At 37.9% G+C, this 22815-nt stretch overlaps 1 protein-coding gene and 1 long non-coding RNA gene across 6 annotated transcripts in view; one reads left to right on the top strand and one right to left on the bottom strand.

Moving 5' to 3' along the window:
- The window catches only part of LOC128851997 (uncharacterized), a 178299-nt gene that overhangs the window by 34173 nt on the left and 121311 nt on the right, over positions 1-22815 (top strand). For all 3 annotated transcript variants that reach the window (XR_008449596.1, XR_008449595.1, XR_008449594.1), the window contains exon 4: positions 20036-20099. This is a non-coding gene — a long non-coding RNA (uncharacterized LOC128851997). The remainder of the gene's footprint in view (positions 1-20035; positions 20100-22815) is intronic.
- PDE5A (phosphodiesterase 5A) overlaps positions 1-22815 on the bottom strand; it is a 134210-nt gene that overhangs the window by 22754 nt on the left and 88641 nt on the right. For 2 of the 3 annotated variants that reach the window (XM_054064870.1, XM_054064868.1), the window contains 8 exons: positions 16514-16585; positions 15282-15371; positions 13969-14106; positions 12601-12668; positions 10402-10510; positions 7125-7209; positions 2622-2797; positions 1130-1189 (listed from right to left, as the gene is read on the bottom strand). In XM_054064870.1, the coding sequence (XP_053920845.1) occupies positions 1130-1189; positions 2622-2797; positions 7125-7209; positions 10402-10510; positions 12601-12668; positions 13969-14106; positions 15282-15371; positions 16514-16585 (798 nt within the window). The remainder of the gene's footprint in view (positions 1-1129; positions 1190-2621; positions 2798-7124; positions 7210-10401; positions 10511-12600; positions 12669-13968; positions 14107-15281; positions 15372-16513; positions 16586-22815) is intronic. The other variant, XM_054064869.1, reaches the window with a different exon arrangement.

Here is a 22815-nt window from a genome sequence, read left to right as displayed (position 1 = left end):
CATTAGAACCAGTTCTGTCTCTGAGTTACAGAAGATGTATGTTTTGTGGCTGCCATTTGTCAAGCTGGTTACTGGACTCCAGCTGAATTTCAAGAGTTTGATTTTGGCCTTAGAGATCTGCAATTTGCAATTAACTGGGGAAAAAAATAAAACTTTTTTTTTTCCTCTGTTTATACTCCTGTGCTTTCAACTTTTAAACACAGCATGTTTTGAATTTTGATATACTGCTAAATTTTTGGGAAAAAGTATTTTAGCGGTTTCTTTTTACATTAAATTTTATGGTCTTGACAGTACCTCTTTATCAATGAGCAACAGCATGGTAGGACTGAGGATCAAATCTGCGTGATGCTAACCATTCTGGAACCATCCTTAGTCTTGTGCCTTGTTCTGCAGCACCTCGCTTGTCCAGTTCGGTCCCATACTACCCAGCCTGCAGTCCCTATGTCTGCCTTCCTCTCCATCCCTCCCACCTTCTTTTACAAAGCAGGAACAATGCTATTTCCCCAGAATGTCTGTTCCAACAGCAAGAACTGAAGAGACAGGCTGTGCTTTGAAGTACACTTGAAATCATAGCTGCAGTTATTCCTTAGGCAGTAGTTTCTAAACACAGAATTAAACATGAGCAGAACAGGACACTGCACAGAAAAGTAACCCTAAAAAAATATGTTGCATTAAGAATTAAACACAGAATTTCTTTGTAAGGCCATAAAGCTACACCATACATGGCATGCTTGAAACGTACCAAAGGTATAAAATATACAACATTCAGACTTAGCTGCAAAATTAAGAATTCTCAACATTTTACTTCTGAAATGCTTAACCACTGTGAGTTTGTATTAACACTGCATCAGCTGTTACTGTCACCTAAACTCATGAGAAAGGCAGTCAGTCTGCTTCTGGTACTGCAGTTCCCTGGCCAGCCTGTCTCCCTCACCGCAGGCACTGCAACGTTTCCTTCTTATATGATGTTTTGATTCAACTCAGGAACCGATCAGTTTAAGCTTCACTATCATTTTTATGTCTGGAAAATGTGCTTCTGCCTGTTTAGGGATCACATCTGTGTAAAGGACTGCCCTTCATTCTTCTATTTAAGGAATTTTGCTAAAGTAATAGTAAAAAATTCAATTACCGCTGTTACCTGCAGCTCCCTCGTTTCCTCCTCAGCAGCAGAAGCATGATAGGACAGAACCTACACAAAGAGAAAAGCAGCCTTTAGTATAAACAAAAGAGCAACATGACAAAAAAGTATTTTTCCTAAAGCAGAATTTTCAGCTGTGCTTGACTGTGTTTGCTGATGAATTCTAGTGTCCATGGTTTTAAGGGACTTTGCTGAAAGCATGTGGGGAGATAACTACAGCTTCCAGAAATCTCCCACAGCACAGAATCTTCTTGAGATATAATTAGGCCAAGAAAAAGTAAATAGTTTCTATAAAAGAGCGCAGAACTCAGATTTTCTCTTTGGAAAGTTTTCATGCCCCACTTTCAAATACAAATAATACATGAAACAGCTATAATTGTGAGCCCGACATTGCTGTTAAAATCCTTCGGGGAGTTTATTCAGACATAAAAGAAAGTTGTGCCCTAACTGAAAGTTGGCAAAAAAGTCTGAAAGAATATATGTTTGTTTTAAATTAACAAAGTAAGCTTATATTTTTTGAGCTGTTGAGAACACAAGAGATGAAAATGTTATGGAGTTTTATTTAGTAACTGGAGACTGACTTTTTTTGTTGAGAAGCCATCTTATATATAAACCTATAATCAGTGTGGACTTCCTATATTATCTATAAAGTGTTAATAGTATGAGAGAAAATTGCTGTTTTGCCATTTAAACAAACAGCTTTTTTTTTTAAGCACTGAAATTATTTTGACAATAATCTTACCACCTTTTTATTTAACATGACTTAATACAGGTTTATTTGAGAGCTGTAACGTTTCTTGGAGAAGCTACAGGGTACGTAATCCCCACTTGAGGAATTCTGCAAACACTCTGTTTACATAATGAGTGTTTGGAGATCCAAAGTCTACAAATTTTTCACTTTCAGCTTCAAGTTATCACCTCTGAGTAATTCAGTGTCTCAGACTAAAGCCCTCTTTAGCTATTAGACTTAACAGTAACCGATTCAAAGGCTGAGACCAGATGACGTTCATCTTGATATGGTTTGAGGGAGTCTGAGGAAATTGCTGAAAACCTACAATAATGCTGCTGTTACTCCACAAACTGGCTTGTCTAAAGTACTGAGCCAAAATCATCACAGAACACCTCAGACAAGAAGAGGAAGCCCCTAGCCCCCCAAACCATTTCCTCTTCCTACCCAACTGAATAAACGCAGTATGTTGCCAACGTATAACCTCATGTAGAGGAAAAGATGCTTTCAGCTCACCACTAGATCTTATGAGTAAAGTTAAAATACAATACCAAATAAAACAGTCTGCTGGCAGATACGGAAACAAGCAGAAAAATTCTTGTGCAGCTCAAAAGGCCAAATGCCGCTCTCCTTGGGAGAACATTTTCTGTTCAGTATCCATGTGCGTAGCTGCACTTACGTGTAGAACTGACAGGGTTTGGAAAAAATAAGGATCTGTTTCAGACTAATTAAATACCCCCTAGATTTTGAGCTCACCTCTAATGTCACCATCTGTTTGGCCATGGCTCTTTCTACAGCTTCGTACATCTGTGTATTCTGGATCCCCAAGCCACAAAAGATGACAAAAGCTTCCAGGAACTGTTCATCATTTCTGTTAAAAGCCTTGATTTTGCCTGAGTTTTCTTCCATCTTATTCACAAGCTGGCAAACCCCTATGTCAGGATACAGAGAATAAAAGAAGTAATACAGAGAACTACTGAAATAGCACCTATTGTATGGGACATCGGGAGAAAAATTAAGTCAAGGACAGTTTAGCCTGTAGTACAAACCACCAAAATACAGAAAAGTGACACATGGGAGTGCTCTAGTGTTTTCCACAAAGTTTTTTAAAGTAAATTCACTGTATTCTAGAGTAAATACTAAAACATTCTATATTACTTAGTAGACTCATAAGTATTTATTAGGATGTGTAAAATAAAATGTAGGCCTTCACAGACTTGATTATCTTGTGGAGCTCTCGGGTAGTTTTCATTCTAACTTTTATTATTAATAGTATTCTAGATTGATTTAATCTCTGAAGACAATTTGTCCTTTGGAGGCTAATTAAAAATTTCTGTAACCACGCCAAAAGAACATTTATGAAAGTCAGAACATTGGCCCACGGTTTTCACTTCCTTATTCGAGTCAGTACTGGAATATTTTAGAGTAAATGAACTAAACAGAGAATACCCAAGTTGAGGCTCAAAGCCTAAGTATATTCGCTGATTCTATGAGGATATGATTGAATTACCACCTGCTCCAAAAACTACTGAAGTCATTGAAAAGCATCTTACTGAATTCAGCTTGTTAGGTCCAATCATGTTAATAGTCGCACCCATTTATTTTCTGTTCAGTATTCTGGGCTTTGTTGTGCACATGCCATGGAAAAGTCTGACAGGGAACTTCTACCAAACCTTGCTGCAGCTGAAATCCCCAACACCACCTGAAGCAGAGGGAAATTTGCACCATACACCCCACTTTAGTTTTACCTAGCGGATGACATTTTCTGCTAAGAAATCAGAATATTAATTAAAGCAGCTGCACTGTAAGTATACATGGTCTTTGGCCAAAACTGCTTTGGGAGTGATTATTGCCTCCAGTGAGACATATTATAATAATCACTGTCATAAGTGTTGAGTACTAAGAGGTTTGAGCATTAAAGCTAGCATTTTCCTAGCCAACTGCAAATGATTATCCCAGTGAAAACAATACTTGCAAATTAAAAATTACTAAATGAAAAAGTCTTCATTTGCTATAAATAGCTGTTGCACACCAGTATGCATCCTTCGTGTATTTTAAGAAGAACATTTTGCAGCAGAAAAATATGAAATACGTATTTAACCAGCAAAAAAGAAAACAACTGTTTAGCATGGTGTTTCCGTAACACTCTTAACACTTTTTAGGTTTTCTTGAATCAGTAGAGCTACTCCTAATATACTATATGAACAGAACCTGAATGCTGTACACTTCGCTACCATAAGGTCAGGGAGGTTGGATTTGCTCTCTGCTTGTAAGTAGGGGAGAAATTATAATGAAAACTATTTTACAGCAGTACCAACTGAACATAATCAGCAGCTACAGTAAGGTCTCATCAATACTAGTAATTTTTTATATGAAAGCATTTCCAGCATTTTAGTACTCCGTATTTACAGACTAAAACAGTTCAATGTGGTTTTTAATTAAAAGGAAAAAAAAAGTCTTTGATGGGGTAAGTGTGCGTCTTCTCTGTTACAGCAGGTAGAAAAGCTGGGGAAAAGAATACAGCACATACATGTGAATGTTTTAGAACAATGCTGGCCTTGCATGTAGAATTTTCAATGTATGGTTCTAATGTAACGCTGCCCTATTTCCAAATAGAATTCTGTTTGGGGAACTTATTTTAGTATCAGAGCCTCCTCTAAAGAGATCAGCAAGAATATTATAACCATAGCTGTAAACTGTTGTGGCAGGGGTTGTGGTTTCTGAATATTGCTAGCAGGATTCTGGACATTAATGGAATGAGATGAATGGATACTTCAATGATGGCAAAAATATATAATCCCAGCAAATAAGGATTCACTAAGAACAAGATTAACTTTCCCCAGGAAAAAGAAGCTGACTGTTATAACTCTATAGGAAAATCTCATGAAAATCACTCTCAGATCTCTGTTTAGTACTGTTTATGGCATTATAATTATTTCTGTTGCAACTATGATGTAATGAACACGAGATTAAGACTCAACAGTGAAAAAGCCACAAAAGCAAATGAATTCTTAAAAGACAAAGCATTTGGATACACATAAATGTCTTTCAAAAAAATGAGAGCCGCAGTAAATAAACTGCACAGTTCTTTAACTGTCACCTTTAACAAAAGCTTCCCCAAAGCACTGAGGGGTCCATACTTCACAGTTAAAGGACCTGAGAAGTCTTTTATTGGGACATAGTTATAAAACCACAGAAAGATGTAAAGCTTTCACCATGTACCTGAAAAAGTCACAGGTCTAGAAAATAAAAAAGTTCTTTTCATCTTTCTGGCCAGTAAGATTTGTTTGGTTTTGCTGTGGACAGTTTTTCCCATGCCCATCTGCACCCCCACTTCCCAAATTCTGGTTTGGGGTATACTAATATTAAAAATAAAATACCCTAGACTTATAATACTGGTCTGACATAGTCTATAGTATGCTAAAGGAACTTCTGGGTATTGTCCCACAGACACCTTCTTGACTTTGCCCTACTTAAAGATCTGAACATTGGGCAGGCTGTGAAACCTTAAGAGACTTTGGAGAATGTTTTCCAATGAGTGTTACTCAGATTTGAAAAACTCACCTAAATGCATTATAGAAATAATAATTAGAAAAAACTACGTGAGATTCAGATGCAACTGTTTTATCAGTAGCCAACAGCAGAGTGAAGTATCTCTAATTAAAGCTCAACAGTTCAATCTTCATCTTCTAGGGTCTGGTAGAATATACAAAATAAAATAATAAAAGAACTCATTAAAAAAGCTGATATCTTTTGAAATTTCAGAGAACTCCATTAAATGAAAACGATGCTTCTCTTTCTGCTTCAGGAGTTAAAAGAAACAATCTGTCTTCATGGAAAAGGGGCCTCATACTTACTATAAACTTTGGGTTATGCAGTTTTGCCATAATTCTCAAGGAAGATGAATTGAAAACCATTTAAAAAATGCATTCTTAGAACTCTGAACATTCACTTGCCAAATTTTGTAAAGCTGAGGAAGTTGGATTCGTGCTGCTATCTAGGCACCAATATATTTTATATTCTGTTTGTTTGTGGAACTCACTGACTGATTCCAGGAAAGCAGGCTGACACTCATTCTGCTCTTTAGGGGACAGGGAAGTCCTGGTAATTTCCAAAAGCTTCATCATCCTTTTGTTTAAGGTGAATCTGAATCTCGCTGAAAGAATAAGCTCATCAAGCTTATTCTCTGCCCAAATCCTAAAATTATTTGGGTGTATACTCATCTTACAGACCACTGCCATGTAAATATTTTTAGGGAACTACAGATAACTACGCTTCTGACCTTCCATAAGCACCTGGCCCTGGATGTGAACCCAAGTGATGACAAATTACTTCTGAAAATCACGGAATCACAGAGGTTGGAAAAGACCTTTAAGCTCATCCAGTCCAACCATCAGCCCAACACCACTGTGCCTACTAAACCATGTCCCAAACCGCCACGTCTACATGGTTTTTGAACCCCTCCAGGGATGGAGACTCCACCAGTGCCCTGGGCAGCCTCTGCCAGTGCTTCACCACTCTTTCAATGAAGAATTTTTTCCTAATATCCAATCTAAATGTTCTCTGGCACAAGAATGTTACCGCAGGAACCCAGTGGTACTATGGCCACTCTTTAAAATAGAAGTACTTCTAGAAAAAGCAAAGGAGATGCTGCATAGACATTTACACTGAGTAGCTTTAGACACTTAAATGAGTCTTACGGTAGGACTTCAGGCTCACGATGTAATCCATACACAGAAGCAGGCACGTCCAAAGGGCAGCTCGCAGCACCAAAACTGCACAGCCGCTGGCCTTCTAATGTACAAATCTTTCCACAGCCGAGTCTCATTTGAACAAACTGCCAATGTCTGTGCAGTTCAGCTTGTGCCTTTCCACATGCCACCGCTGTTCCCTAAAAGCCTAGCACTACAGACTGCCCAGGCCAGAAAAGCTTATTTACAACTCTTCCTTTCACATGTGTAAGATCTACACAAGCAAGAGCAGTAATGGACTCTGAACAGGAAGCAATGAAAATAATTTTACTTACAGAAAACTTTCAAATGCATAAAAATCATGAAGTATCACAAAAGCGTTGTTAGATACTTTGTAGCTTATTAGGTGAGCAATTTACAGTCAAGGTTGCAGTGGACTTTTTAGTTGAAAACATGATAATTACGGATCTCTTCTCCTGGGCTGAAATTCCATGTTGCTGAGATTTCACTGTGGAGCACAGAAACATTCCCATGAAATGTATAGAAGTATTTTTGTAAAGATACCTACCTATCACTTTATTCTTTTTCCCATTTTTTATTGGTGTACATAGTAAACTCTTTATGTGTTGATTTACATTCTCTGCATTGTCATTCTGTTAAAAAAAAAAAATACAGTTACAATTTTAAAGACTAACATTCAAATGGCCGAAGTGAAAATGCTGTAGAGCTGGAATCTACAACTATTCTTGGCTTGTACACTCCCTCAAAAAGCAATCACTTCGAGGAGTTTGGACGTCTTTGGCTGGACGGTATAATAAACATAATATCTGATACAAGCTTTGGTGACTAATACTTCAGGTAACAATGATAATCTTCATTGAGTGGGAGTGACTTGTGTAATTGTGCTACAAATGTGCTCATTTTCTAATAGGCTCTTTCATTAGAAGGTACCACTACCTGAAAATGACAACTTTCCACTGAGTGCAGCTGAAAAGAGATCAGATGGGCTTTAGGACATGTTTTTACCCTCCTCAGGTGATGAGCTGTGAAAGGAACTGACCCCTCCCCTCCCTTTCCAGCGTTTCCCCTCACTTGCAATTTGGCAATGTAAGCAACATGTCATATAACAAGAGTAATTATCTGACATTAAGCTAACTGTGCATTTTGTGGCACCAAAATTTTCATAAACTCTCTTGGTTTGTTTGAGATGCCTTGATTAATCCACCTACACAACAAAAGGGGGTTAGTGGAGACCAAATTATGATCCAAAAACACCAGGTGGGAAAACTACCACCAACTAGGTCAACATCCTGCAGTCTTGCAAATGCCTTTTGTCACGTCTCATGCTCCAAGAGAAGGAAACTGAATTTGTTTAGGGAGTGGATGAGTGGAACAAAAAGGCAATGCATCTTTTTCAAATACCTGGTGAGAAAAGCACATTTTTCTGCTCTGCCTGCTTCTGGAATAACGTGGCAGTTGCTGAGAAGTACATTTGGTCCAGTCTCTAATTGTATGTGAAACAAACAAAAAAAAATGGGTACACACTAATATTTCAGATCAAAATGTTATTTTGGTTTTTTTTTTTTTCTGCTATTGTTGCTCTGCTGTCAGGTGCTGTGCCAGGATTGTAGACAGTTGCTTTGCAGGAAAATGCACTAACACTTCAATGCTTACAAGTGGCAAGAGGAAATGTGATTCCTTAAAGAAAACATTAAAGGATTACATTAAAGGACTTACATCACGCCCAATACTTTACACAACTCCAGGAACTTAAGTACTACTACTTAATAGTAGCCCATTATCAAGGGGGAATATGAAATAACTCAAGAATAGGATTTGCTGTTTTCTGAACTGTTACATACCTGTGAAATCAGCTGTAAAAAAGGCTGTAAGACTCAGCATCCCTCCCTAGACCTCTCCAGCAAGGGCAGCTGAGAAACACAAAGTTAAGCTTGTGTGAAAATAGGTTTATGGCTACCCTGAGGAGAACCTGCTGTTTCATGGTAAAGTTCCGACGCACAGAAAGTCACACTGGACTGGAGACCACAGTGCACAGCACTTAATAAAAATACATGACCCAGTATTAATGAACAGGAAGGAGATTAAGCATAAACAGGCTTAAATGCCTTTAAGGAGTCTCATAGATATTTGAGCTTTGTCTCCACTACACTTTGTTTGTTCAGGGAAGAAGACATCCACATGACTGCTGAAGCTTAGCATTTGGCTTCCACACTGTCCTTTTAAGTAGCCTGAACCTGAGGCAAGCAACATCACAGCTCTTCCACAAATAAACCCAAGTTGTTGTTCTGCCTCATGTCAGTACATAAGTAGCTGAGCAAAGCACCAAATCACTTAGAAAGCACAAAGTTACTTTCATAAGGTGAGTAAGGATGCTGTTGAATGTCCTCCAAAGAAAGAGTCAAGCCAGGGTTTCTAGGGCGCTAGGTACGTCTGGGATTTCCTTCATGTCAGGGTTCATCAGATTTCAAAATACTTAGCCTACTGCCCGGCCTTGAGACTGCTCCTACAGAGCGGTGGAGACGCACCCACTGTGTGTTGAAAAACGTTATCCAAAACTCCTTCTAGGAGAACTATTATTTTCTTTTGATGAGTTTCTTTCACATGCATTAGGTGTAAGGCATCTAGATTCCAGGGAGAAATACAAGAGAACTCTAACCCTACGCACAAAGCAAAAAACCTGTCTCCAACAGTTTTTTGGATGACTCTCAAGGTATTAATTTTATTTCAAAATGTCTTCAAAATAATCACCTCTTTCTTTATTGATTAAATACAGTATATCTGTCCAATTCCATTTTTACTTCCCCTCCTGCAGTAAAGAAAGCTCTGGGTCCTGTACTGCAAAGTGGTGAGCGCTTAATAACTGCATTACTCAGTTCTTCCTAGAAACCCACTCCAGAACATCTGTGAAACCATGCACAGAGAACAAGGGAAGCAAATCAGCTCCCCACCATGAGCCTGCCCATTCTTTCCACTAACTGGAACAATCACATCCAACACCGTATTTTCTGGCCTTTTCAATGTGCATCTGGGAACAAAAAGTGTGGTAGAAAGCTATCTGCTGATCGTAACAACTCCTGTCCTTATTACCCTCTCTTAGAGCCCCTCTAGCCAACAGTCTTAAATATAATAAAAGCAGCAGGCATCCTCCTAATTTCTGCTCTGACAGGAAAATACAGCATTACAAGTTTGGTTTTTGTTGATGATGACTTTGCAGGCAACCTGACTGTAGCCTGAGTCTTGCTAAGCAACCTTCCTTCCTAGCTCTCCAGTGTCTGTGCGTTCAGTAGTACACCACACCACAAGCTCACAATTGAAGTGGGAAGCAGAAGCTCCCCAGGAAAAGTGAAGTTGTTCCTTCTCCAAAACAGCAAAGAACTTGCATCTGTAACATTAATTATTGCCAGAACAAGAAGGAAAAGGAGAGGACAAAAGAGAAGGAACACCCAAGAGCCTCCCAGCACTCACAATAAACTGTGGAGAATTACTGTGGATACCTCCAGCTGTTCTTCACTTAAATGTTTTCCATATAACACAGTGCAATCTGCCCACATCACACTATTGCCAAATGAATGTTAAGGTTTTTAATAATGGCCATCGGGATAAATCCCTCCCCTGGCCACCTGGCTCAGTGTGTGAGAGTTGTACCAGGTCTTCGCTGATAAGGAATTTTATCAAGTAAATGCACCTTTCTTTGTGTTTGCGTAATTCTAATTGTGGCCATTACATTAATAGAAATAATAAGAGAACAAAACAAAGGTTTGAAAAATATAATCAGAAAAACATTTTCCATTTCTGAATTTCAAATCTAAGCTTATTTTACTTACTGTCCAGGGAAATCGTCTGTCTTTGCAAACATCTGGGATGTTGAGAGGCTCCATCGTATTCTTGACATACTGAGCGTACATATAATTGATTTTGTTTGTATCGTGGTCCCTGAAGGAAACAACATTATTATGATGTGCTTAGTATGAAAATGAGTTATTTCATTATGCAAAACAGGTAACTAATATCGTTCACATATAAAGGATATATCCGATAGATATATAATGGAGTTGAGTTCAAATCCTGTATCCTAATCCAGAGTGGATTGCTTTATACATTCCACTATTTCTTTAACATTCAACAACATTAACACTGAACACCAAACTTAAGAAATAATTAAATCAGTACATTTATGCATACGAAGGATATACAATGAACAACTGGGTTTATACTGAAATAAACACAACTTATTGGAAACAAACTTCATCCACAAATCTGACGCACTTGAAAAATCAGTACTGTGCGAACTGCACTTATTCTTGGAATGGCGTGCAGCAGGTAACATTTGTGAATTTTCTTCTTCTAAATTAATTCCACATTTGTTCTAAAAGTAAAAGCACAATCAGTTCCATGTGGGGATTCAGTTACTGAAATAGAACTGTTTATTCCAAATCAGGACATAGAATATCTTTACAGAATCCATCATCTCCTACATTTTTAGCCATGGTGTATTTATTTAAGGCATTTCAATTCTCTCGGACCCTCTGTGTGCTTTTGAGGAGGACACATGTCCTAATAATAAACCTATTCCCATCAACCTGCTGCAGTTTCCCTCCAGCGTTCGGTTTGACTTTAGTTATCCTTCTGGTGTAAGGATGTTCACAGTGCTGGAGGAAGGGAATTATTCTGTTACTTCACAAACTTGGTTATAGAAGGCAATGCCCCACAATTCTGAAAACCAGTCTGATCTGCGCTTTGATTCAGGGTCCTCAATTACATAATAAACCTGAAATTGTATTATGTAAACTAATACTTCCCATCTAATCCATTTCTGCTATTGCCCAAAATTGTGTCCTTCAAGCACAGCAGAAGTTCTGACTCCAACAGTTGACTCATAGTGCAATCCTTGGCAGATAATTGTGCTGTCTCATGAACAAGATTCAGGTATGCAATCAGGCTTCCAAGATTCCTTCCCTATCAGTTATGAGACATAATTTACTAGTGGCCCAGTAAATTCCATTTTGAGTCCATTAACTAGTAACCATGAAAGGGATAACAAATAGGAAGGGTAAAGGAATTTCTCATAGTGAAAGAAGAGGAGGCAAACAGGAACTTTCTCTTTCACTGTTGCACCTCCTGTACTTTCTGGTTGTGCACTGGCTAAAAGCATAATACGGCTCAACAGTTTTCAGTTGCTCAAGCCATACACTTTGGACATAATTTTCTAATATATGGAATTATATTTAATATAAAAATGTTCACTGCAAAAATGATCAAGGGGGTATAGAAATCTCCATTTTCTCTCTGTACACTGTATCTGCAGTAGCGCATTTTATGTACAACTGTGTCTCACTCCTTTGACGTTACTTGAAACATTGGGTTTTAATGACAGTATGGTAATGGAGACAGTAATTTTCAAACTTCAATACAGAGGTTCTGACTAATTTGGAAACTATTTAATCTGGGTATTTTAATTCAACTATTTCTGCATTTTGCCCTTCCTCCCAGTTGAGCTTCTTAGTGGTTTCTCAAAGATGACTTAAAGTTAGAACTGTAGGACTTTATTCTTGATTTAGTCAGTTGTCTTCTTTGAAACAGCTTCCCTATTTATGAAATAAGAGTATTTATTAAAATAATTGCATAAAATCATAAATAAGATTAGTATCTACTAGTGTGAATATCTCTACGACAGTCATTTATGCAGCTTTCTTAGAGATGGATTTTAGAGCAGCCCATCAACTTAGATTTTTACTTCTCACGTTTTGTACGTTTCCATAGTTTAGCCTTGTGATACAACTATGTACTTCAATCCAAGCAAGTGAAGAGGTCAGGCCCTACTCTCCTACTCTGCTCAGTGTGACCTTCTTAGGGCAATAGGGTTTTTCTATGTACATTTCAGGGCAAAACCTGCTGTATAAAAATAGCAGTAACACATGATACCCAGTGGAAATAAGGTCTGTGATTATGAAAAAAGAATATTAAAAGCATAGTTTCTTCAGCACTCTCCTGCTTTGAACAAAAGTTTGAATTCGTTGATTTACCTCTTCAGATTTTCAGCTGCATCTTCTAATTCCTCAGCTTCCATGTGAAACACACTAGAAAATGAGTCCTGGAATACCAAGAGGATATGCTAATATACAGGTGTATAAGGCTGTCATAAGTTAGAACAGTAGTATTCATGAAAAGCTTGTTGCAGTTACCAAAACCTGTTCCATAATAAAGACAAGTGTAAAATCATTGAACTTCATTTCACATCTAGCAGCAAGCGTATAGGATCCTACCACAAAAACATCTTTTGATACAACTTTAAATACTATTTAAGTGTCTTGAATCTCTAGTGATCACTCTGAGAAGGAATGCCAGTATTTTCAAGCTGTGCCAAATCTATGTGTCAGCACAGAACTGCTTTAACATTCATTCTGTTCTAGACCTGCTTTGCTTGGACAGGTGAGGACATCAAAACCTTGTAAATTTATTGATTGATCTCTGTGTAGCTTTCAAAGCAGCGTTTTTTAACAGAAGCCTAAAAGGCAAGGAGAGATTAGATTCTCTCTGCCCTAAAGATTGTAACTACAGACTGCAAACTAGGTGGTGGAGTTTATCTAACTTGCAAGGACAATGTTAATATGTGAATACAAAAATTATGTGAATTCTTCTTCTGTATTCTTGTGTGCAGGAGTGACTCTCCTAAACACGTAGAGAGATGGGATTTTGGGAGACGATCTGTGTGTTATTTCTACGCTACAGAACCTGGAATGCTTCCTTGCTTCCAGATTTTAGTACAGCCGTATCAATAATGAATAGTAAAGGTAAATGTAGGAATGCCAGTGCAAGACTGAGGCATGCAGCAGCATCTCCTGCTCCTTGTTCTGCAGCCAATTTTCAATAGGAGGGAAATACAGGTGGGCAGATTGGAAAGGAGTTGTGCTTTGCTTCAGTAAGCCAGGATGTTGGGACAGATCATGATTCTGTTTAAATACTCCCTGCTTAGATATACTCAAGAAATAAAAAGTGCCATTAAAACTCATTCCACACAGGAAGCAAAGGCCACACCGTCCTTCTCTCAGCCTTTCCCTTTTTTCTGTCCTGCATGAGTAGCCAAGCAAATGAGTTAAGAAAGAACTCAATACTGAAGATTGTTGCCATAGGAGAGAGCCTGGAGCCATAGTTTACTCTCAGCTAAATGCAAAATGGCTGCATAAAATGGCAGTCTGGCCTAGAGAAAGACCAAAGGCTCCCAAGCCAACACCTAATACTTACATGAGTAAATGCCATAAAAGAAAAGGCAGAGGACAAAAAGTCAACAGAACATACTATGGGTTTGAAATGCAATTGAGTCAGAATGGAGGGAAGCCCACACTGCTCCCAAGGAATAAGCACTTCTGCCTTCAGACAAAAAACATACTCACAGTGCAATCTTCATCCACGATGAAGATGGTGCACCTCTGCACTTGCATGAAGGATATTATAGTGGCAGCTATCTTCTTCAGAATTACTTCCAAGGACTGCTGCTCTTCAAAAATCAGGCTGGCAAGATCGAGAAGCACCTGAGGAAAAGGTCTTCTGTGAAATTTTGACTAGTTGTGATTTAAGCAATAGTAATTATTACTACTGTCTTTGGTTCTTCTCATTTTCCCTGAATCAAGGAAGCCAACATGTACGTCTGCGACCAAAATGTTTTGGCTCTCACACAGATTGCAAAGTAACAGTAAATAATAGCCAGTCTGACACTCTGGATGGAAGTTAGCTATCTGATGGTTTCAGTCAGAGAGACAGAACAGATTTAGGCATTAACAGTTCATCAAATGAAACCTGAGAAATCAAGACAACACACAGTTATTTGTCCACAGGAAACCTAATGGTTTCCTGTGACTCATGTGTGTATCCTAAAAAGTGCTATTTACATTTCTTAAGACTTTTGAACACAATTATTATCTGTTGTAAATCTAACAGAACCTAACGAACTCATTTGGTGAAAACATCGTTGAGATGCAGCCTGCTGTATTTCAAAGCTGCTGCCGAAGGACTTCACTGCACACATGTGCTCATATTATATTCCCTTTTTCCCCTTCACAAGACACACGGAGCCAATTTGAAAAGATCATCCATATTTGTGCCAGTTTACAGACACTGACAGTCACTTGGAAACTCAGAGCTACTAGAAATTTTCTAAAACAACTGCTGCCTAGTTGATTCTCCAAAACCTTTTGACACTTGTTATGGCAGATATGTTCACCCATAAAGGTCATGGCATTAATAACCCATTGGTTATAAATACGCCTGCAAAATACGGTTACATTATTTAGAAAGAAATTCAGTTTTCCATCTGATCATTACTGAAAATAAGGTCAGTGACTATTTATAGTTGCAGAAGACTAGAAAAGCCTCTACTGTTTGGTAGGGTTAATTCTATCTGAAATTGCTGGAGTATGTACAGCTCTGTTTGTATAATATATACAGTAAGCCACATGGAATTAATCTTCTGACATGTAGCTTTACTTTCTTCCCCTAGACAGTCCACTTCTCGCAGCCCAATCTGGGAGGTGCTCAGCTACTCCTCAGTGCAGTTACTTGAGAGTTTTATCAGAAATATACAGCATGCAATTAGAGTAATCAAGAACAGCCAAGGACTAACATCATATGAGAACTATCAGGAGCAGGCATTGATTACTGGCTAACCATTGTAATTTCTGTATTCTTGGGACAAACCTGTTGACCATACCTGATTACGCCTGTTCTCAAGCAGAGATGTCTCATACAATTGAGCGTTGTGAAGAACAATTCCACAAAATGCCAAATACGCAGCAAAGTCCTGAAGACAAATGAGCATCAACACCTTGTGAAGATAATGTTTCACAGCATCTTAACTCTATTCAAATATATACTACTGCAATTTTATGTTTTCACTTTGAAGTATTAATTGATATTTTTAAATTACTTTTGGCAATCACACATTCAGGGTTGGGTTTTGTTTTTTTTTTCCAGTTACTTATTACTTGATATTTCCTCAAGAATCTCTTCTGTGTTTTTTAAACAAATGATCTTCATACTTTATCCTGGTAAGAGCAGGACTGATATAAGAAGCAGTTTAGAGGAATCAAGTCATTTTACAGCAATGCATATTTAACTAGAAAACCTGAATTCAGACAATTAGCCTCACTTATTTTGAGGAATTCAGTCTCTTGGAAAATAGAAATAAAATTGTGCTAAAATAGCAAAACCACTTTTTTCTCCCCTTTCAGAACAGGATTAATTCTGGTATCCTGTAGATACTCAGTATGCATTTTATTTTCAAGGGGGAGTTTTCAAAGGGAAAGGGTAACTTCTGATTTTTTTATTGCTGAAGGTTAAGTCAACTTCTCCAGCCTGATTGCAGCCTGGTTTTTGCTTTACCAGTATGAGTGTGAAGTCTGGAAACGTTAGGAAAGCAAACAGTGTTGTTTCCAAGCTGCAGTGTGAGAATTAGGAATCAAGGTGCTGTCTGCTCTACTGATTACCTCATATGTTGTTCATAATTTATCCCAAGCTTTTTCTCATCCTGCAATTGCTATATTGAGAGGTGATACAGTATTCAAAAAAGAACCACTACTCAAATTTTAATATTCAAAATATGTTTGTTGGGGATGCCAGGAGACTCAGAACCAATTAATAAAAAATGATGTCTATTAAAAGTTATGAAACTGTTTTACAATGTATTTCAGCAGCAGAAGCCCGTGTTTCAGAGATGCATGAAAGATACCATGCTGATCTGGAAATTAAACTATTTCACATCCACATTTCTCATGATTACATTAAAAAAAAAAAAAAGAAGAAATTTGCAGTGTTACCAGGAATTTTTACTTTTTCAGAGATGTTTAATAACTTCAAAATTTCTGATCAGCATGAGGAGTAATAACACGTCCGTGCCCATTCCCCTATGAAAACAGAAGAGACATACATGTCCAGCTTTTGTACCTTTTCATCTTGTTCAGTGAAAGTTCCACCAATTCCAGATTTCTTATTGATTGCTTGAGCCACACCAACAACCTAGTGTATTCAAAACAGAGTCATTAGATCAGTGTTAGGAGTCTGTCATCAGATTCTATTTCTAGATGTATTTATGGAAGATAATAGATGATCATGACAGGTATCCACTTGTTTGGCCTTCGGATAAAAGAAATTTAAGCCTAAGTTTTTTTCCTAAGGTATTCATATTACAAATAGCTGAGCATGAACATGAAATATCAAAAAAAAGTGTGGCATAAGTCCTGCTCTTATGGAGAAGAGTTTATTTGATCCAAAATTCATTCTATAAATTGGAACATCCATCTCCCAGAAAGACAATAGTTTACATTTCTACAGTCATAGCCAGATCACACAACAGTGCTCTCTGAAGTTCACCTGCTTGTGTGCACAGAAAATACCCCTCCTGCTAGCTCTGACAAAATTTTCAAAATGTAGCCTCCTCGCTGGATCCCAAGTGATGCTACAGTGATCTCTGTGCATTTTGTGTCTCTCTTGAATCTCACTGGATTCATTTACATCTGCTGAAAAATGGCATACAACAGTTGTGTTCCTGCCAGACTTGTTTGTTACTCAAACTTAGTATTTTTAAAGGTAGGCTTTTACTAGGACCACATTAAACCAACACTGAGATGTTTCGTTATGCTTCAGCTGCTAGACTGCCCTTCTTGCCAATATATGCTGGAGCAACTCAGAAGGTAGGCAAGAATCCTGGTTTACAGTTAGAGAAGCTAAGCAAAGGGTAAAAAGTCATTCACAGATGCTGCAGGACATCTTTGATGGACCTATGATATGACTCACAAAATAAAGTCATCAACAGACCAGCTCAACTTACTTCTTTTGTTGGCTTGTCTCTTGGCTTCTGGATTTAGGTGGAAGAAAATGGAATCTGTGTAATAATAAACCAAGCCAGATTGCAAATCTAGTTTTATGCTTATGAAGTTCTGTCTAAATCAGGTAAAATTTCAGATGATGGGTTTTTTTCGATATAGAAATAATCTATGCTATAATTTCATTTCAAGTTTCTAGACAAATTCCATTAATTGGGAGATTAAAACATCATTTCTTACAAAAACATCAAACATCATTTCTTACAAAAAAAAACAGAGACCGGTCCCTTTAAGGACAGTCAATTACAAGTCCAAGCTACTACATTTCACTGCTTTTGTAACTTTCTACATAGAGGACAGTTCACCAATAAACATGATCTCTCCATACAGGATGTTGGTTTAGATTTTAAAAAAAAATAGAATTAACGTGAGAAAATAACACAGCTGTTTAAGCATGTGATGCTTTTGTTACTGCCAGTCTTTGTGGAGTTCAATACTGCATGCTGGTGAGAGCCTCCCAGGAAACCAATCTCCCCTGCAAACACAGAACCCCTTATACAAATGGAAGTGGAATTCAGATCTCTGCTTAGTACTAGTTCCGGTTTCTAATGCAGGCTCTGACTCTGACATCTGGGGAGAAATGAAATTGGGTGGTTGCTTTGGACATACTTTTAAACTCTCAACATAGAAGTCTTCTTTGGTAACTTAGGTCTGTTTTTCAAAGCCCAAACAAGACAATTTCAAAGCCCAAATACAAGTCAGTATGAAGAGAAACTGAGCATTTCTTTTAAAAATTAATTCTCTGGGATAGTCTTCCTGTAGGTTTCCCACTGCAACAACTCAAGCTGTGTACTGGCAATGACCATTCTATCACAGAATCATAGAACCATAGAATGGTTTGGGTTGGAAAGGACCTTAAAGATCATCCCATTCCAGGCCCCCTGCCATGGGCAGGGACACCTCCCACTAGAAATTGTAAACTAATTTAAACTTCCATTGTATTCTGCACTTATCCTTGTACTTCCAGGCTCCTACTCTTCTGAGTCATAAATTAACCATGTAATTTCACAGCACACTACAACTGGAAGGCTTTCAGATAGAGAGACAATTTCAGTTGAGATACTTCTGGCTTTCACTGTTAATAAGATGAAAATGAGAGGGTTTCAGGCTGAAGCGTTTCGTCTTTTGTCACTCCATTACAAAAGGTTATTTATTTTTATTATTATACTATACATTACTAATGCACATTCTTGTTCTCTATTAAATCAAATCATTACTATAATAAATGTTTTTCTCTGATGCATAAACATGTCCTAGATTATAGGATTTAAAGGCTTTAGCCCTTCCCTAATATAATCAAGTATATTTCCACTCTGTTAGAGACTTTGCAAATGATTACTAATCTGACTTCAGGCTTAAAAGAATTGGAGAAACTATAGTTTCCTTGATTTGTGAAGTAAAAAAGAAATGTTCTGACTGTTAGTGAGTAATGACAGGATTCTGTAACTGAGTGGGACCCCAATACTGTTTATTAGTCAGGATGGATAAGAAAGGTACCAAAGTAGAGGACCTTCTGAGGAAGGTGCCAAGTGGAAGGTGGGGACAATTATGTCTGAGCCATTACTTACACCGGTACCAAGAAATGGAGCCCACAGTCTATGATATCAAGCTGAATAGCCACTAAAGCACCTGGAATGGATCTAGGTTAAGGCAGAGCTGAAAGACTGGAATAGCACCAGAATAAGAGGGAAGCTGGAAACTGGGAGGAGCAGGAAGTCTCTCACTAACCCCATGGATGCACTTCCTTACTGTTAGACCACTCATCTATTGAAATGGCTGGATCTCATCTTCTGAACCCAATAAACTGCTGTGCTGTAAACCCAGAGGCTAGAACGGGCCAGCACAGATGAAGCACACCTAGCAGAGTACAACACGAAAGAGTAGGTGGCAGGAAACCATAAAGTACGTGCAAAGCTTTTGATTATTTTTGGATATTTTTGGCACACTTAGAACAAATGATTAGCAAAGCTACAAAGACCTTCCTTTGTTGGAGATCCAGCAGTGTAAGGCCAATGCAAGGTGTTAGTGATGGTATTTTTTTCGTCTTGCTTTTTCAGGATAAACAATATCAGAAAAAAAATCTGCAGCATGCATGTTTAAAAAGTTGTATGTAACTGTTAATCATTAAATTTATAATTGCTAAACTGATGGAAAGCATGCAGTTTTATGTCTGTAGTGGAAAAGACAACACCTTCCACTATCTCTCAGCCTTGCCTTCCCAAAATACTGATGTTACAAATAAGGTCATTGTTCTGTAGCATGAATCACTGCCAGCTGTGGGCTCAAAAATGTCTGTCTGAAATAAAGCTTAACTGTAAGCTCCATTCCATACAATCCAGTTACTCTCACAGTCAGCCTCTCATTTACTTCAGTGAGGAATATTTCTTACCCAGTGAACCTTCTTCCTGTACTAACAATGCACATCTAGCCTTATATCCTTCCACAGACTCTGAATAGGAAGCAAATCCTTTAACCAGTCAATGTGCTCTTAAGTTAACCTAAATGTGCAGAGATTCATGGTTGGGCCTTTTCTCACACTGCTGTCTTCTGTGGGTATTTATCAAATTGATTTTATTTCTTTCAGGTTTGATCCAGCGTAAGCTAAGACAACTTTAAGGAGGTCAGAGGCTTTTTAAGGCATCCAAAAAGTGAGTACTTTCATCTTGTGTAAACACATCTACTCTATGAAAGGAAAGGCTGTGGTGCTTAAAAAAGTGACAAGAAACCAGTAAAAGGACCATATTAATATAGCAAAAAGATTATTTATGCTCCCTTCATAGTGTATGAGGTTTCTGATACACTAGCAAAGGCATATGTTCCAAGAGAAATGGTAGTTTTTAGATCATTGTTAAGGTCTTTCAATCAAAGGTTTTAATAGAAAAGGGAAGGAATAATGAGAAGAATAAACACTGCAAATTCATTGTTGTCTAGATGATGATAAAAGTTTTGTGCAGATGCAAACCTTTTTTTCTGTTTCCGTGGCATTCTGAGCTTTTAAAGACAATTTCATAGTATGTGCCATTTTTTTTTAACAGAAAATAAACAGTTCTGAGAATTAAAGTGGTCTAAATTCTGGCCTCATTTATATCAGTACAAATTCCACTGAACTTCAGTAAATTCTGTACAATGTGGTATAGAGGCAGTAATGAGAAATCCCTCAGATGGATAGTATTTAGCCATTGGAGTCTTGCTTGCAACAAGGTAATTAGGAGAAGATTTAGGAAACTCAAGAGGATCTGTTCCTGTTACTAAAGTAATTATGGAATTAGGACAAAAGTAAATCATGCGGTAGCGTTTTAGGCCATGGAGAACATATGCCTACACTTTAGAGGATGCTAAGCACAGCATGAAACCCAAATCCTCCATTTTAAAACTTACTATAAACAAATCTGAAATAACAATAGGCCTGATCTGTGATCTCCAGCTGGGTGTTTGCATTCAATCAAAGGTGACTAACAGCTCCGAACTCAGCTATACAGAAAACTTATTCTGATAAGAGGTACCTTAAAGGTGTGAGATCTTTGCAGCAATAAACAAGACATATCTCAGATAAAGCCAATTTTCTGTAAAGCCTGGAGAACACTGTAAAAATACAACAATCCACTCAAACACTTGCTCTTGAAATCACTGTTCCAGTCTAACAAAAAGGTGTTTTATGAGTTACCTAAGCACAATATTTTTTGTGTCTTTAATTCTATAGCAAGCAGGCACCAAGTAAACTTTTTTGAAAGCCAAGTCCTATAGCAATAAAGCAAAGATACCTATGTTTGATTTCTTGTCATTCTCCTGCTGCAACCACAGAATTATCCTGTATATTTCTTGGTCACCCGAAGACAACACCAGTAGGAAAGAAAGGGCTAAAAATAGCTATGAAAGGGGATGACCACTAGAAAAGCTTAAGGTTGTACTCTGGATTGAAGGAAATAAAGACTGAGGGAGAGGAAAAACTGAATTACTATCTCCTTATACTGTTACCTGTGAGGTCACAGCCTAATGCCTAAAGTAACTAGTGAGCTGCTGAGTGCTGCACACTCTCATTCAAGAGCTTTACGCGTAGTAGTCTTGACTAGATAGGTGGGATTGTAAAACAAGGTGTATCTATAGTAGTCGTCCAGTTCCTAACAAGAGCCTTAATTCTGGTTTGCTGTACTGAAAGCACTTAAGGGCAAAAAGGAACAAGCTGTATGTAAAGGACCTTAGTGGTCCAGCTTTCTTTAAAGTCAGTTGGAAAAACTCTCCTTAGATCAGAAACCAAGTACATTGTTATTTTCCATTCAGCTCACATAAGACAGACATACACCATGAAGACTAAAAGCAGTTTAGATGGAATTGTTCTCTGACTTTCAGTCTCAAAAAGAGGGAAAGAACTTTCCAACAATCTGAGTCAACAGTCCTGTTTTACATCTGAACACAGCTCTCCTAATTGTGTTCTTGCTGGCAACACAGGTAATCTTCCAGTGCTGCTACTTGTTCTAGAACCTTTCTTCTTGATCTGCATCCATTATCCCATTTAATAAAGCCTGATCCACATTACAAGGTGAGATTCTTCTAATTATCAGAGAGCTTTATTTTTACTGTTTTCTTCCAATAGATGACTCCTGCCTCTAAAAGTAGCAGGCTGCCTAGACTATTTCCCAGAAGATGACGACCAGTTACTTCAGTGCCGATGACAGTGCTCTGAATTTTATCTGGATTGTCTCATACTACAATTTTTTGCACATTAAGATTAAGGCCTAACTCTGTGAAAGCTGTTCCAGCTCTACAGGCAGCTAGTGCCCTTTTTTGTTGATTCTTACTTCAGCTGACTTAAAAATATGAATAATATAATTCTGCTTCCTAAGAAAATGTATTTTTTATTTACTTTTCTGGCACTTGAAGAAAAATGACATTAAACCAAAGAATGATAACAGGAAGAGGGAAATGCAACTTTTATCTCACTTTAAAGATGGGAACACATCCACTTGAGAAGACAGGCTAAGTAGTTTTAACCTTACTTTGCTTTCCTGGTCTTGTAAAGGTTTGTTTCAGTCTTATAACATTATCCTGCAGGGACAGAACTGTATTTACAGACTTTCACTTTTAATCAACAAATCTTTCACATCCTCTTCTATCATCCATGCCAGCGGTAGCCTGCATGGTTTCCAGCAGTCTAGCTGCTATAACACATGTCTCGGCATAAGCTGAAAATCCACCCAAGAAGCAAATTACTGATCTCTCTAATCCTGCAGCAAAACTGCTACTGGAACTGGAGCTGTTTTAAAAGTCAGCTTGGCTGGATCTACCCAATAGGACAAGGATGTGATGTATTATACCTGAAACGTTCACCATGGGAGAAGGTAACTTAGCTGGCTAACAGTAACTTGC

The sequence above is a fragment of the Cuculus canorus genome, chromosome 4 (assembly GCF_017976375.1).
Source record: "Cuculus canorus isolate bCucCan1 chromosome 4, bCucCan1.pri, whole genome shotgun sequence".
NCBI classification, from domain to species: domain Eukaryota; kingdom Metazoa; phylum Chordata; class Aves; order Cuculiformes; family Cuculidae; genus Cuculus; species Cuculus canorus.
Note: the sequence above shows the minus strand (reverse complement) of the source record. Positions and strands in the feature narration are given on the sequence as shown.